The following is a 13,428-nucleotide window of genomic DNA, read 5'->3' on the forward strand; positions in this document are numbered from 1 at the left end:
AGACTTCCAAAATAAAACAAATCAATACGACGGTTCAACTCCTACCTCGCTAATCTGCACCCGCACTTTATTAATAGCCCGGAGCCAGCGAGCCCTGGCCGGTGAGAACGGAGGAGGTCCTGCGTCTTCCTGAATGCTGTAGGGACAAAAGATAAAAAATGTTAGGCTGCTGATCAATAATAATACTAAAAAAAAAAAAATCAGAAATAAAACACGACTTCTGCATAATCACCAGTCACACCCTATAGGTCAGTGGGCATAATGAAAGATTTTTGCCATGCCAAGACTGCAGAGTGGAACTCCAGTTTAAAAAAAAAAAAAAAGACCATATCAATAGCCTGTTTAAAGATAAAACACCAAAAACTAGCTTTTGCTGTGATTTTCAGCTTCAAGCTGCAGATTTTTCCTGCAGTACTTTTATTCTGCCACTAGATGTCCTCAGTCTGTGCCCAGCATCATTTAACCCCCATCCTCTGAGACCAGGTCACCCTGGACCCGCCCCCAGCAAGTGACTGGACAGCATCAGCTCATCTATGACTGATCAGCTCATCTATGTCACTCTGCACTCTCCTCCTATCAGCATGCCCCTTGTCAGCACGATTGGCTCCTTGTTCTGTTTCTTACTCTCACACTCCAGCCCAGATGTACAGGGCCTGCAAGAGGCTGATACCAGGTCCCATCCAGTTACATATACTGCTTAGATTACGAAGAGATATACATTTAATGATGTATTATTGATTTGAGAGCTACATTCATGTCCGTCTTGAAAAAGGTGCATGAACGCACCGAAACGTATAGCCACACCCCCAAGTGCATCTCTCCGATATTGAAAAGGTTTTTGGATCTGTTAAATATTTGCAAAAAAACATTTGATGATCCCGCCAGAAGTCCAGTCAGATGATTCGTTTCCTGTTCTCTCTGAAGTGCGATCTCAAACAATGATACCAAGCAGCGGTTTATGGCTACAGAACAACTCCCCTAGGTTAAAGAAACGAGGAGCAGAGGAGTTGTTCTGAAGTCCTAACACTCTTCCTGTCCTAGGGTGGCAAAGCTCTTACTCCTTACACAGTAGGATAAGCGAGTGTTGTCACTAGTGGACAGGAAGTGTGTTATTGGTAGGGTCACTAGGTGAAAAGAAAAATGGAAAAATGAAAACGAATGCAGCCACCACACCTAAAGAATTGCAAGCTGCACTACGCTACCTTTTAGCTCCTTCATATATACATGGTTTCAATGTCCTCCCAAATATGGGTGCAGGAGGGGCATATACACCAGGCCCAGGAAACTAAGAAATGCACTGCCACTCCTTTTATTGAACACAAGTTTAGTACAAGGTCCAGACACAGAGAACAATGTTAGCCCATAGTTCAATCATGACCCAGGAGCCATTAGTTCTGCTCTGTGTTAGTGCCAGGAGCTGTTTTTTTTTTTTTTTTTTTCCCTGCCGCCTGACCAATCCACTGCTTACATGCCTCTCCCTGGGTTTCAGAAACCATCATGGCATGTGTCATAATGGAAAGTAGGAGGAGATCAGTAAATGTCCATTCACTGATCCCCCCGCCAAACTATTTTTGAACCTGGAAATGCTCAGCTCTGAACACTTCCGAGTTCACAGCTGTCAAACCCCAGCCACACTAGCTGAAAAAGAAGCATATTGAGTATAGTGTGTGCTTTCTGGTTGCAATACGGGTCTAATGGTCCCCTGATGTATCCTTAAAGAGAACCGATCATCTGTGATTAATCACACAGGGGGCCCTTGTGATAGCAATAATACTAATGTGGAATCTCTCTATCAACATTGACTATGTTGAATTCTTATGTTGATAGCATTAGTAAATAGAAAGGAAAGTATATTATATTTACTTGTTTTAGTAAAACAATGGAAAAAAATTTCGCCCCAATGACACCAAGAAAGGGGCAGAGTTCCTCCCAGGGACACCAACAAAGGGGCAAAGTACCTCCTAATGACGCCAACGATGGGGCAAAGTTCCTTCCAGGGACAACAACAAAGGGGCATAGTTCCTCCTAATGACACCAACGATGGGGCACAGTTCCTCCCAGGGACAAGTAACATGCGTTCATTGTCCGGTAGGCAGCAGCCGCACCCCCTTCCAGCAGGCCCACTAGGTGGCGTACCCAGTCTCCACGGGGCACCTCCAGCAGCTGACATAAGTGTTCGAAGTCCTGGAAGAACCCTTCCACATCCCCTGTAGCTTCACAAAATGGAGTCTTTACGAGTCACCCTTGGCCGATCAGGCCCACCGACTCGTGGGCTGGGGAGAGGGTCATATCCCCTGAGGCCTCTCATGGTTTCTCGCTCATGAGCCCTTTGGATAGCCTCCCGCTTGTCATCCAAGGTGGCCCCGGGTCCCAGGATAGCCATCTCCTCTTCGTACCATGTGATCCAAGGGCTCCTGGGACTTGAGACGGTGGATGCACTCTGTTCATTCTCTGACAGCTTTCAGTTCTCTGAAGGCCGGCTTCCTCAATGGCGGTGACCAGCTCTTCTTTGGACAGTCCCTTGTAGGTAAGGCTTAACTCCTGAGCCTTTTCTTGCAAACTTGCCACAGTCCAATTTCGGTACTCCCCACCCCGCGTTGGGTCTAGTGTGAGGGGGCTGCTCTCCATCCTCTTCAGCGTTCTGATCCCGCCGCTGCCAACCAGTGTGACGGAAGTGTAGGTAAGACAGAACGCACATGGAGAGCAGGAGTGCCAACAAAGCCTTTTATTGAACGGTAGCGGGTAGGTTCACAAAGAAAGGGGCCAAACAAAGGTGCCCAGGGTCAGACCCAACGTGGGTAGGACAGAGTTCCAGATAACCGGGTTAGTCCGTAACAGGGGCTCCCAATAGAATGGGCAAAGTCCTGGCCAGCGAGGGATTGGGCCACACACAGAGCAGGGCAAACAATGAGGTGACAAAGTTCAGGCAGAGTTCTGGTAGGCCCAGTGTTAATCCACTCACCAGCAGGCAGGTACCGGATAAATCCAAAATCCAGGTTGTAGGAAGGGACAGGGTAAATCCAAAATCCAGGTTGTAGGAAGGGACAGGGTAAATCCAAAATCCAGGTTGTAGGAAGGTTTGAAGAGGCCCGCAGGAACCAATAGGGGATTCTGTGTTCTCTGGCCGCAGCTCAGAGCCACACACTCTTCCAAACAGCAGAGATGAACAACCCACAGGAGAGACTCTCACTCAACTAAATATGTTAGGACTTGTGTCCCAGCAGGTGGGCCAGGCAACTCCCAGCCTGGCGTCCAGTTGCCCCAGCAACCAGCCCCGCCCCCCTCTATTTGAGCCCACACAAGGAATGTGTTAATTGTCCACAGTGAGCATGAAGGCGGAGAAGCAGACATTCAGGCACCTTGCTGGGGAGGGGAGAGGGACAGCACAGTGGGGGGGGCAGGCAAAGGAGTGAGCAGCCAGGGGGGAGAGAAGAATCCCATGCTGGGGAAGATAGTAAAGTACTGGGGGTGCAGAAGAGAGGAAAAGAAGGGGGGGGAAGTAGGGTCCGTGACAACCCCTCCCCCTTTTATTTTACAAGTGCCGACAGGGGGACCTCGGCAGGTCTCCTTGGAGGCACTTGTGGTAATAGGCTCACCTACTGAAGGTCCTGCTGCTGGGTATGGTGGGACAAGGGGATAAACACTGTAGACTCCCTGAGGAGGATTGGGCGCCATGGTGGTCAGCCAGTCACTGGGAGGCTGGGGTAGAGGTCCTTCCGCTGGGGCCAACTCTGGGTAGTTGACTGGGCGACTGTGGCTGGCGGATGTGGTGCGACGGTTCTGAGGGCAGCTGGCCTGAAGATGCCCAGGTTGGTTACACCTATAGCACCGGAATTTGCTCAATGTGGGGTCAGAGTCTAGTTCCTGTTTAAATTTCTCACGGTCCCAGGTCAGGGTGGTATTCTGGTCAGGGTTGGTAACACTCACCGGATCCAGGGCAGAAGGGTAGTCCCGTTGGGTTTTCTCGGCAGGCAGGCCGTGGCTGGCTTGGCTCCTGGTCACAGCTCCGACGTATTGGCACTGTAGCTCTCCTAAATCATTTCCAAGCAGAATGTCCGCAGGTAGTCCAGCCATGATTCCAATTTGGCAGCGCTTTTCCCCAAACCCATAGTCAAGGCGAACCGACGCCTTGGGGATGTGTTTCGTAGTACCACCTGCCATTTCAATAAAGAACCCGGGGCCTGGCTTGATGGCTTCTGGTTTTACCACGCGGGGATCAGCAATGGTGAGGAAGGCCCCAGTGTCCCGAAATCCCGTAGTTCTCTCTCCATCAATCAGGACCTCCTGCAGGTGGCGCTGCCTCTGCTCTGGGTAGGATGGGACAAGGGGATGAACACCGTAGACTCCCCGAGGAGGATTGGCAACAGTGGGGGTCAGCCAGTCACTGGGAGGTGGGGGTAGTGGTTCTTCCTCTGGGGTCAACTTTAGGTAGTTGACTGGGCAACTGTGGCTGGCAGACATGGTGCGACGGTACTGAGGGCAGCTGGCCTGAAGATGCCCGGGCTGGTTGCACCCATAGCACCGGCGGTCCAGAAATGGCCCAGAAGTACGAGGTCGGTAGGAAGGGGCTGTGGATGGTGTTGGGGCAACAGGGCGCTGGAGGAGTGGCAGGGGGTTGCTGGGAAGTGGTCTGCCTGTGTTCTGGGCTTTGGGCGGCTCGAATACCAGTCTCTTCCAATGGGGTTTAATGGCAAGGGCCTCGTCTGCCAGTGCAGCAGCCCGCTCAAGGGTGCCAGGGTCCCTCTCCTTCACCCACTCCCGCACCTCTGCTGGGCATTTGGCAAAGAATTGTTCCTTTAGAAAGGCCTGGACAACTTGTTCTATAGTAAAGGCCTGCTCCCCCTCCAGCCAGCGTCTGCAGGCCTGCGAGATTTTGTGCGCATACATCTTGAAGGAAGGCTCAGAATGACAGGAGAGGTCCCGGAATTTGATCCGGTGGGTTTCTGGAGTTACCGCGTAGTGTTCTAGTATAGTCTGTTTGCCAAATACACAGTATCAATTGGAGGAAGAGTGTCCCATGGTTGGTATTACTGAAAAGAATAGTGCCCTATCATTGGTATCATTGGAAAGAATACTACCCCATCATTGGTGTCAGTGGGAGGAATAGTGACTCATTGTTGGTGTCAGTGGGAGGAATAGTGACTCATTATTGGTGTCAGTGGGAGGAATAGTGACTCATTGTTGGTGTCAGTAGGAATAGTGCCTCATCATTGGTGTCAGTGGGAGGAATAGTGCCTCATCATTGGTGTTAGTGGGAGGAATAGTGCCCCATCGTTGGTGTCAGTAGGAGGAATAGTGCCTCATCGTTGGGTGTCAGTGGGAGGAATAGTGCCTCATCGTTGGGTGTCAGTGGGAGGAATAGTGCCTCATCGTTGGGTGTCAGTGGGAGGAATAGTGCCTCATCATTGGTGTCAGTGGGAGGAATAGTGCCTCATCATTGGTGTTAGTGAGAGGAATAGTGCCTCATCGTTGGTGTCAGTAGGAGGAAAAGTGCCCATCATCGGTGTCAGTGGGCGGAATAGTGCCCAATCATTAGTGTGCATGGAAGAAATAGCACCCCCGTTGTTGTCAGTGGGAGAAAAAGTGCCCCAAGGGATGGCTAAAGGCAAGCCAAGGGTTGCAGTGGAGTCAACTGGAGTAGGGAGATGTTGTAAGTGCAACTCGGCACAAAACATATCAAATTTAAAACAAATACAGCTTTATTAATAATTTAATTAAAAATAAAAAGTGCTTCATCAGGAATTCTGTGCTCTTATTACAGAAGGATATGGAATATGATACAATATCTACAAAAGAAAATACAACGTAACATCCTGATAAAGCAATTTATCTATGGGAAGCACGTGGACCCATCAGGATTTATACCACTTTGACTGTTGATTCGGGATATGGATCTCTTTTACCCATTCTTTGGTTTTATTGTATTAATAATTCTGTATTTGTTTAAAATTGTATATGTTTTGTGTTGAGAGACACTCACAGCATCTCCCTACTCCTTCTATTGGGAAGTTTGGAGTTTCTTTTACTTTGTTTCAACTATACGTATTCTGTGGATAGTGTCCACTCTTTTCTTTCATGCACAGTCCGTCCACCCACTTATATACAGATCGCTTTTATAGCTACAAACTCTTCTAGAAAAACAAATCATAATATAAAGCAAATCTTTCTATTGATTTAGTATTTGGTCTCTGTGCTTTATTTCCCCAGCTCCTGCGAAGATCTGTATATAAAGGGAGTGCATACTTCCAACAAACGCCTGGATCTCCTCCTCTAGACATCGCTCTCTGGTCGCTCTCACTTATAAACCAGATAAAGAGAAATAAAATGAAAAGCAGAACACCGCAGAGCAGATAAAGCTCCGCCAAGCGTCTCTGCACCAAATCCCGACACAGTGCCACAGGCCGGCGGGTAGGAGGGCCGCTCGGGAGAAGTGTGTGTGTGTGAAAACACTGGAACAAATTCTTTTTAATAACTTCACAGTGTATGGCGTGTGTCTGAGGCTCGGAGTAGGCGCGCAAAGAATAATGTGGAATAAAGCCTCCTCCCTCTTGGCATCCATTAGAAGTATTATAAGCGTGGTGTACAGAACAATCTTGAAGCAAGACAAGGCTTTCATCTTCTCCAAATACACCGGAATATCCTTAGTTTATCTCCTCCCTGGTCCCCCCACACCAACATTTTTACTAATTCTCTATCTATATATACGCACACATATATATATATATATATATATATATATATATATATCTCACAAAAGTGAGTACACCCCTCACATTTTTTGTCAATATTTTATTCTATCTTTTCAGTGTAACACTGAAGAAATTACATTTTGCTACAATGTAAAGTAGTGAGTGTACAGCTTGTATAACAGTGTAAATTTGCTGTCCCCTCAAAATAACTCAACACACAGCCATTAATGTCTAAACCGCTGGCAATTAAAGTGAGTACAACCCTATGTGAAAATGTCCAAATTGGGCCCAAAGTGTCAATATTTTGTGTGGTCACCATTATTTTCCAGCACTGCCTTATCCCTCTTGGGCAAGGAAATCACCAGAGCTTCACAGGTTGCCACTGGAGTCCTCTTCCACTCCTCCATGATGGAGCTGGTGGATGTTAGAGACCTTGCACTCCTCCACCTTCCGTTTGTGGATGTCCCACAGATGCTCAATAGGGTTTAGGTCTGGAGACATGCTTGGCCAGTCCATCACCTTTACCCTCAGCTTCTTTAGCAAGGCAGTGATCATCTTGGAGGTGTGTTTTGGGTCATTATGTTGGAATACTGCCCTGCGGCCCAGTCTCTGAAGGGAGGGGATCATGTTCTGCTTCAGTATGTCACAGTACATGTTGGCATTCATGGTTCCCTCAATGAACTGTAGCTCCCCAGTGCCGGCAGCACTCATGCAGCCCCAGACCATGACACTCCCACCACCATGCTTGACTGTAGGCAAGACACACTTGTCTTTGTACTCATCACCTGGTTGCTGCCACACACGCTTGACACCATCTGAACCAAATAATTTTATCTCGGTCTCATCAGACCACAGGAGATGGTTCCAGTAATCCATGTCCTTAGTCTGCTTATCTTCAGAAAACTGTTTGCGGGCTTTCTTGTGCATCATCTTTAGAAGAGGCTTCCTTCTGGGACGACAGCCATGCAGACCAATTTGATGCAGTGTGCAGCGTATGGTCTGAGCACTGACAGGCTGACCCTCCACCCCTTCAACCTCTGCAGCAATGCTGGCAGCACTTATACCTCTATTTCCCAAAAACAACCTCTGGATATGATGCTGAGCACGTGCACTCAACTTCTTTGGACAACCATGGTGAGGCCTGTTCTAAATGGAACCTGTCCTGTTAAACTGCTGTATGGTCTTGGCCACCATGCTGCAGCTCAGTTTCAGGGTCTTGGCAATCTTTTTATAGCTTAGGCCATCTTTATGTAGAGCAATAATTCTTTTTTTCAGATCATCAGAGAGTTCTTTGCCATAAGGTGCCATGTTGAACTTCCAGTGACCAGTATGAGTGAGAGCGATAACACCAGATTTAACACACCTGCTCCCCATTCACACCTGAGATCTTGTAACGCTAACGAGTCACATGACACCGGGGAGGGAAAATGACTAATTGGGCCCAATTTGGACTTTTACACTTAGGGGTGTACTCACTTTTGTTGCCAGCGGTTTAGACATTAATGGCTGTGTGTTGAGTTATTTTGAGGGGACAGCAAATTTACACTGTTATACAAGCTGTACACTCACTACTTTATATTGTAGCAAAGTGTCATTTCTTCAGTGTTGTCACATGAAAAGATAGAATAAAATATTTACAAAAATGTGAAGGGTGTACTCACTTTTGTGAAATACTGTATATATCTATATCTATATACACACACTATATTATAAAAAGTATTGGGATGCCTGTCTTTACACGTACATGAACTTTAATGGCATCGCAGTCTTAGTCTGTAGGGTTCAATATTGAGTTGGCCCACCCTTTACAGCTATAACAGCTTCAACTCTTCTGGGAAGGCTGTTCACAAGTTTTAGGAGTGTGTTCCAGAAGCGTATTTGTGAGGCCAGGCAATGATGTTGGACAAGAATGCCTGGCTCGCAGTCTCAGCTCTATTTTATTTCCAAAGGTGTTCTAACAGGTTAAGGGTGGGACTGTGCAACCCATCATATTCCTCCACCCCAAACTCGCTCCATGGCCTGTTAGGAACTGTGTTATACAGCAGGAGGTGAGCGGCAGGCAAATCTTATTATACATATCTGTATTTACAGCCCCATCCTCCCTATCACTCGCATTACTGCCTCCTGCCAGATCAGCGGTGGCATTTGATTCTCATAAGAACCCAAACCCAACTGTAAACTGTGCATGCGAGGGATCTAGGTTGTGTGCTCCTTATGAAATTTCTAATGCCTGATAAGAGGTGGAGCTGAAGTGGTGATGCTAGCACTGGGGAGCAGCTGCAAATACAGATTATCATTGGTGAATAAGCCAGGTGAATCGACTTTGTCCACGTTAGAAAAGGATCAGCTGCTCGAGATCGCAAATGACGGTGGCCTCAAAACTATGTTTGAGACAACTTCAAATATTCATACATTCTGAATTAAAGTCAAAATGGAATATCATGAGAGATTGGCACAAAAGCACTAAAAAGCAAGCTTCCATTTCCACCATCCTATCTTTGTGATAGGTTCTGAGTTTTCTGCAGTGACAGAAACCAAAATGAGATTATGGAGTTGACTGGACACATAAATATCATGTGCTTAAATCATTCCAAAACCATCTCCAGCTTCACCTTCCAGTCTGTGGAAAAATCGTCTTCAACAAAACCGATCCCTGGTGCTACAAAGATTGAGGAACCTTCCCCTCTGTCCTGTAAGGTGATCTAAGAAATGTCTACCCTACTCCATAAGCGGACACAAGTACCAGAGGTGTATTCTGGTTTTGGGCTGCCCTAGGCAAGAAAATACTTGTGCGCCCCCCCCCCCATATACATTTTTCCCACTCATTTTTTAACGGATGGAACCCCCTTCAAAATTGAAGGACTAAAAGTCCCAGTATGAACCGCTGAGATCTCACGAGGGGGGGGGGGGTAAGAGGGGTGGGAGAGAGGGGGGGTGGGTGGGTGAGGGAGGGAGAGAGAGGGGAGATGAGAGAGAGAGAGGGGGTGAGGGAGAGAGAGAGGGGGGGGGGGTGGGGGAGGGAGGGAGGGAGAGAGAGGGGGGGTGGGTGAGGGAGGGAGGGAGAGAGAGAGAGAGGGGGTGGGTGAGGGAGAGAGAGAGGGGGTGGGTGAGGGAGGGAGAGAGAGAGAGAGAGGGGGTGGGTGAGAGAGAGTGGGGGTGAGAGAGAGGGGGAAGAGAGAGAGGGGGAAGAGAGAGAGGGGGAAGAGAGAGAGAGGGGGAAGAGAGAGAGGGGGGAAGAGAGAGAGGGGGGAATCGAAGAGAGGGGGGTGGGTGAGAGAGCGAGGAGGGTGGGTGAGAGAGCGAGAAAGAGGGGATGAGAGAGCGAGAAAGAGGGGATGAGAGAGCGAGAAAGAGGGGATGAGAGAGCGAGAAAGAGGGGATGAGAGCGAGAGAGGGTGGTGAGAGAGAGAGAGAGAGGGGGGTGAGAGAGAGAGAGGGGGGTGAGAGAGAGAGAGAGGGGGGTGAGAGAGAGAGAGAGGGGGGTGAGAGAGAGAGAGGGGGGTGAGAGAGAGAGAGGGGGGTGAGAGAGAGAGGGGGTGTGAGAGAGAGAGGGGGTGTGAGAGAGAGAGGGGGGTGAGAGAGAGAGAGAGAGAGAGAGGAGGGGTGAGAGAGAGAGAAAGAAGGGATGAGAGAGAGAGGGGGGTGAGAGAGAGAGCGAGAGACAGGGGGGATGAGAGAGATAGTGAGAGAGACAGGGGGGGTGAGAGAGAGGGGGGGTGAAAGGGGGATGAGTGAGGGATGAGAGAGAGAGGGGGGGATGAGAGAGAGAGGGGGTGATAAAGAAAGAGAGAGGGGGTGAGAGAGAGAGGGGGAGGTGAGAGAGAGGGGGAGGTGAGAGAGAGGGGGAGGTGAGAGGGAGGGAGAGAGAGAGGAGAGGTGAGAGGCGGTTCTAGCAACCAGTGGCCAATAGTGTCTCAGGTGAAGGGGGGGGTGGCTTTTTTGCTGACCCCCCCTGCAAAGTGCCGCCCTAGGCTTGGGCCTTGTTGGCCTAGGCCAAAATACAGCACTGACAAGTACCTTCCCCTCCTATGCATAAGCTTATGAAAAATGCAAACCCACTGCATATCCAAATTTCAGATGGCAGGCATTTATGTAGCATTTTAGTATACTAAACAAAATGTAAAAAAAATGGAAATTTGTGAACGCAATAAAAGTATTTTATAGATTTGCTAAAAATGAACAGGTGGTTTGCAACTTACCTTGGCCGCCTCTCCACAAAGATATCTTTGGGTTGCTCTAGCTCTTGGAGTGGTTTGGTGGCGACATTTTCTGGCTGTGTTTCCGTTCCCTGAGACTGCGTCTTGTCGGCATCACGGTCATTGAACCATTCCTGGTCAGTTTTCCTCTGCTTGGGGGAGGATCGGAAAGCATAACTGGGATCTTGGCGCTCTTCCTCTAGGTCCAGAGAGTGAAGGCTTTCATGGTAATGGTCAGATTCGCTCAGCTGGGAGCTCCCCTGGCTAACATTACCAGAGGAGCCATACCGGCTACTCCCGGCAGGACTGGAGGTAGAAGAGGGAAAAAAGGCAGTGTTATTTATACAATGATATAAGATAAAGGAAAAAAGCCAGAAATTGATGAAAGGTAAGAGCTGAAAACTGAAAATGTTTAAGAGGCCAGATGAAGTCAACTTGTATTTCTTCCTTTAACGCAAACTTTACAAAATTCTTTAAATTAACTTTAAAACTTCCAACCTGCCACAGTTCAACCTAATTGTAAAGAATGATTTATCTACTTTATCACAATACAACATTTGTATGTGAAAGACTGCACTAGTAGTACCCCAGTGTTGTCTCAACCATGAAGATAAATGCCAAATGTGTAATAAATGGCCAACATCCACCATGAAACATTGATTTTTTTTGCTAACGTTGCCCAAAAACCAGAACCAGAGAGAGGCAATTGGTCATTTAAATTGTTACTGAATGTTTCCCTACTACTAGAAAGTTATCAAAAACTGAAGTCTGACAAAATCAAAGACAGGTACGGACTAACTTCTGAAACTTTGTCCCTAGTTCAGTCACTCTTGGCTCAGTGTCATCTAGGATATATACACTTTATAGTCAAAAGTCTGTGGACAGCCCTCCTAATGATTGAGTTCAGGTGTTCCCAATGAAAGGTACCAGGGCACACAGATCTTTTTATTCACTTGTGTGATTCCACTCTTAAAGGCCCTTCCGACATGACTGTACCCCTGTGCACAAAGCCAGCATCAAAAAATTGGATTTTTGACTTACCATAAAAATCCATTTCTCCAATGATCATTGACGGACACAGCTCCTGATATTCTAAACCTTTGGGTTATACTGCCCCCTACATGAGTAGGACACTAGGCAGAAAAAAAAAGTCTGGCTACACCTATGGGTAGTCCCAGGGAGTATACGCCATCTCTCTGCTATAGGTACTCAGTTTTGTTACAGTGTCAGAAGAATACAACACCACAGAGAGGTGGGTGCTGTGTCCGTCAATAAACATCAGAGAAATGGATTTTACAGGAACTCAAATATCCCATTTTCTCTTTCCTTCATTGACGGACACAGCTCCTGATATTCTTAACCATTGAGACGTCCCAAAGCAATGTTATACGTGAGGGGTGGAAACAGCTAAAAAGAAATTCCCAAGGCTAACTATAGCCAACCAGGTAAACAGAAGCTCAACCAAAACAACTGGAGCTCATCTGAAAAACAATACACCCTCAAAGAGGACCAAGTCCTCTAAACAGCAGCCTGCAAAGCCTTGCAGCCAAAGGAAGCATTAGGCATGTGAACCAAGCAAAATCGCAGGCTATGAACATTACCCTTGAAGCACGGACAGTAACATTGCTTCAGAACACATTTAAATTTGTCTGGCACTCCGATTCCCTGCCTTACTTAGGTATCAATTTGACTCCTTCCCTGCACACATTATATTCCAAAAATTATCCGTCATTATTTGCCCGTTTGAAGGTGGACATGGAACGGTGGTCATTACACCCTCCCTCATGGTTTGGTCGACTGCACTCAGTCAAAATGAATGTCCTTCCGAGGGTGTTGTATTTGTTTCGCACGCTACCAGTTGCACTAAAGAGGTCGGAGGTGCTTCGATTTCAGAGCCAGGTTCTCGCATTTATCTGGGGGAATAAGAGACCCAGGGTGAACAAAAGAACGCTTTACACGCCTAAAATCAGGGGCGGTCTGGGAGTGCCAGACTTGCTGAAATATTATTACGCTGCACAATTAGCCCAATTAGCGAAATTTCATACCCATCAACCCCCTGCAATCTGGATGAGAATGGAGGCTAGCTCCGTCTTGGACCGAGAGATCTCCAACATTATGTGGTTGCCACCCAGAGAACGCCCCCCTATTCTTTGCCCGGCCTTGTCTCATTCCCTAGCCCTCTGGGACCGATTGTCTACATTGCATGGCTTTCGCTCCCCGCATGCTCCCCTGGCCCCGATCCTCAATAATAGCGGGTTCCCCCCGGGTCTCTCACCCAAATCGTTCCAGTGGTGGACAAACAAGGGACTACTCCGTATTGCAGACTTTTGTGACCATAGAGGTATTCTTAAGAAACAACAGTTGATTGATAAATATACGTTGCCTGCCTCGGAATATTTTAGGTTCACTCAAATTGATCATTTTCTGCGTTCTCTCTCTAACCTCTCTGACCTGACCACCATGACTTCTATGGAATTTTTGTGTCGCAAACACGACAAATTGCGGGGCTATATTTCAATGATTTACAATATGTTGACGGACTC

At 47.6% G+C, this 13,428-nt stretch overlaps 1 protein-coding gene across 1 annotated transcript in view; it reads right to left on the reverse strand.

Moving 5' to 3' along the window:
• UNC13B (unc-13 homolog B) overlaps positions 1–13,428 on the reverse strand; it is a 703,803-nt gene that overhangs the window by 372,572 nt on the left and 317,803 nt on the right. Inside the window, exons 9-10 of the mRNA XM_082256386.1 lie at positions 10,889–11,191; positions 46–136 (exon numbers count right to left, since the gene is read on the reverse strand). Of these exons, the coding sequence (XP_082112512.1) occupies positions 46–136; positions 10,889–11,191 (394 nt within the window). The remainder of the gene's footprint in view (positions 1–45; positions 137–10,888; positions 11,192–13,428) is intronic.

Source organism: Pelophylax lessonae (assembly GCF_965119305.1).
Source record: "Pelophylax lessonae genome assembly, chromosome: 1".
Lineage (NCBI taxonomy): Eukaryota > Metazoa > Chordata > Amphibia > Anura > Ranidae > Pelophylax > Pelophylax lessonae.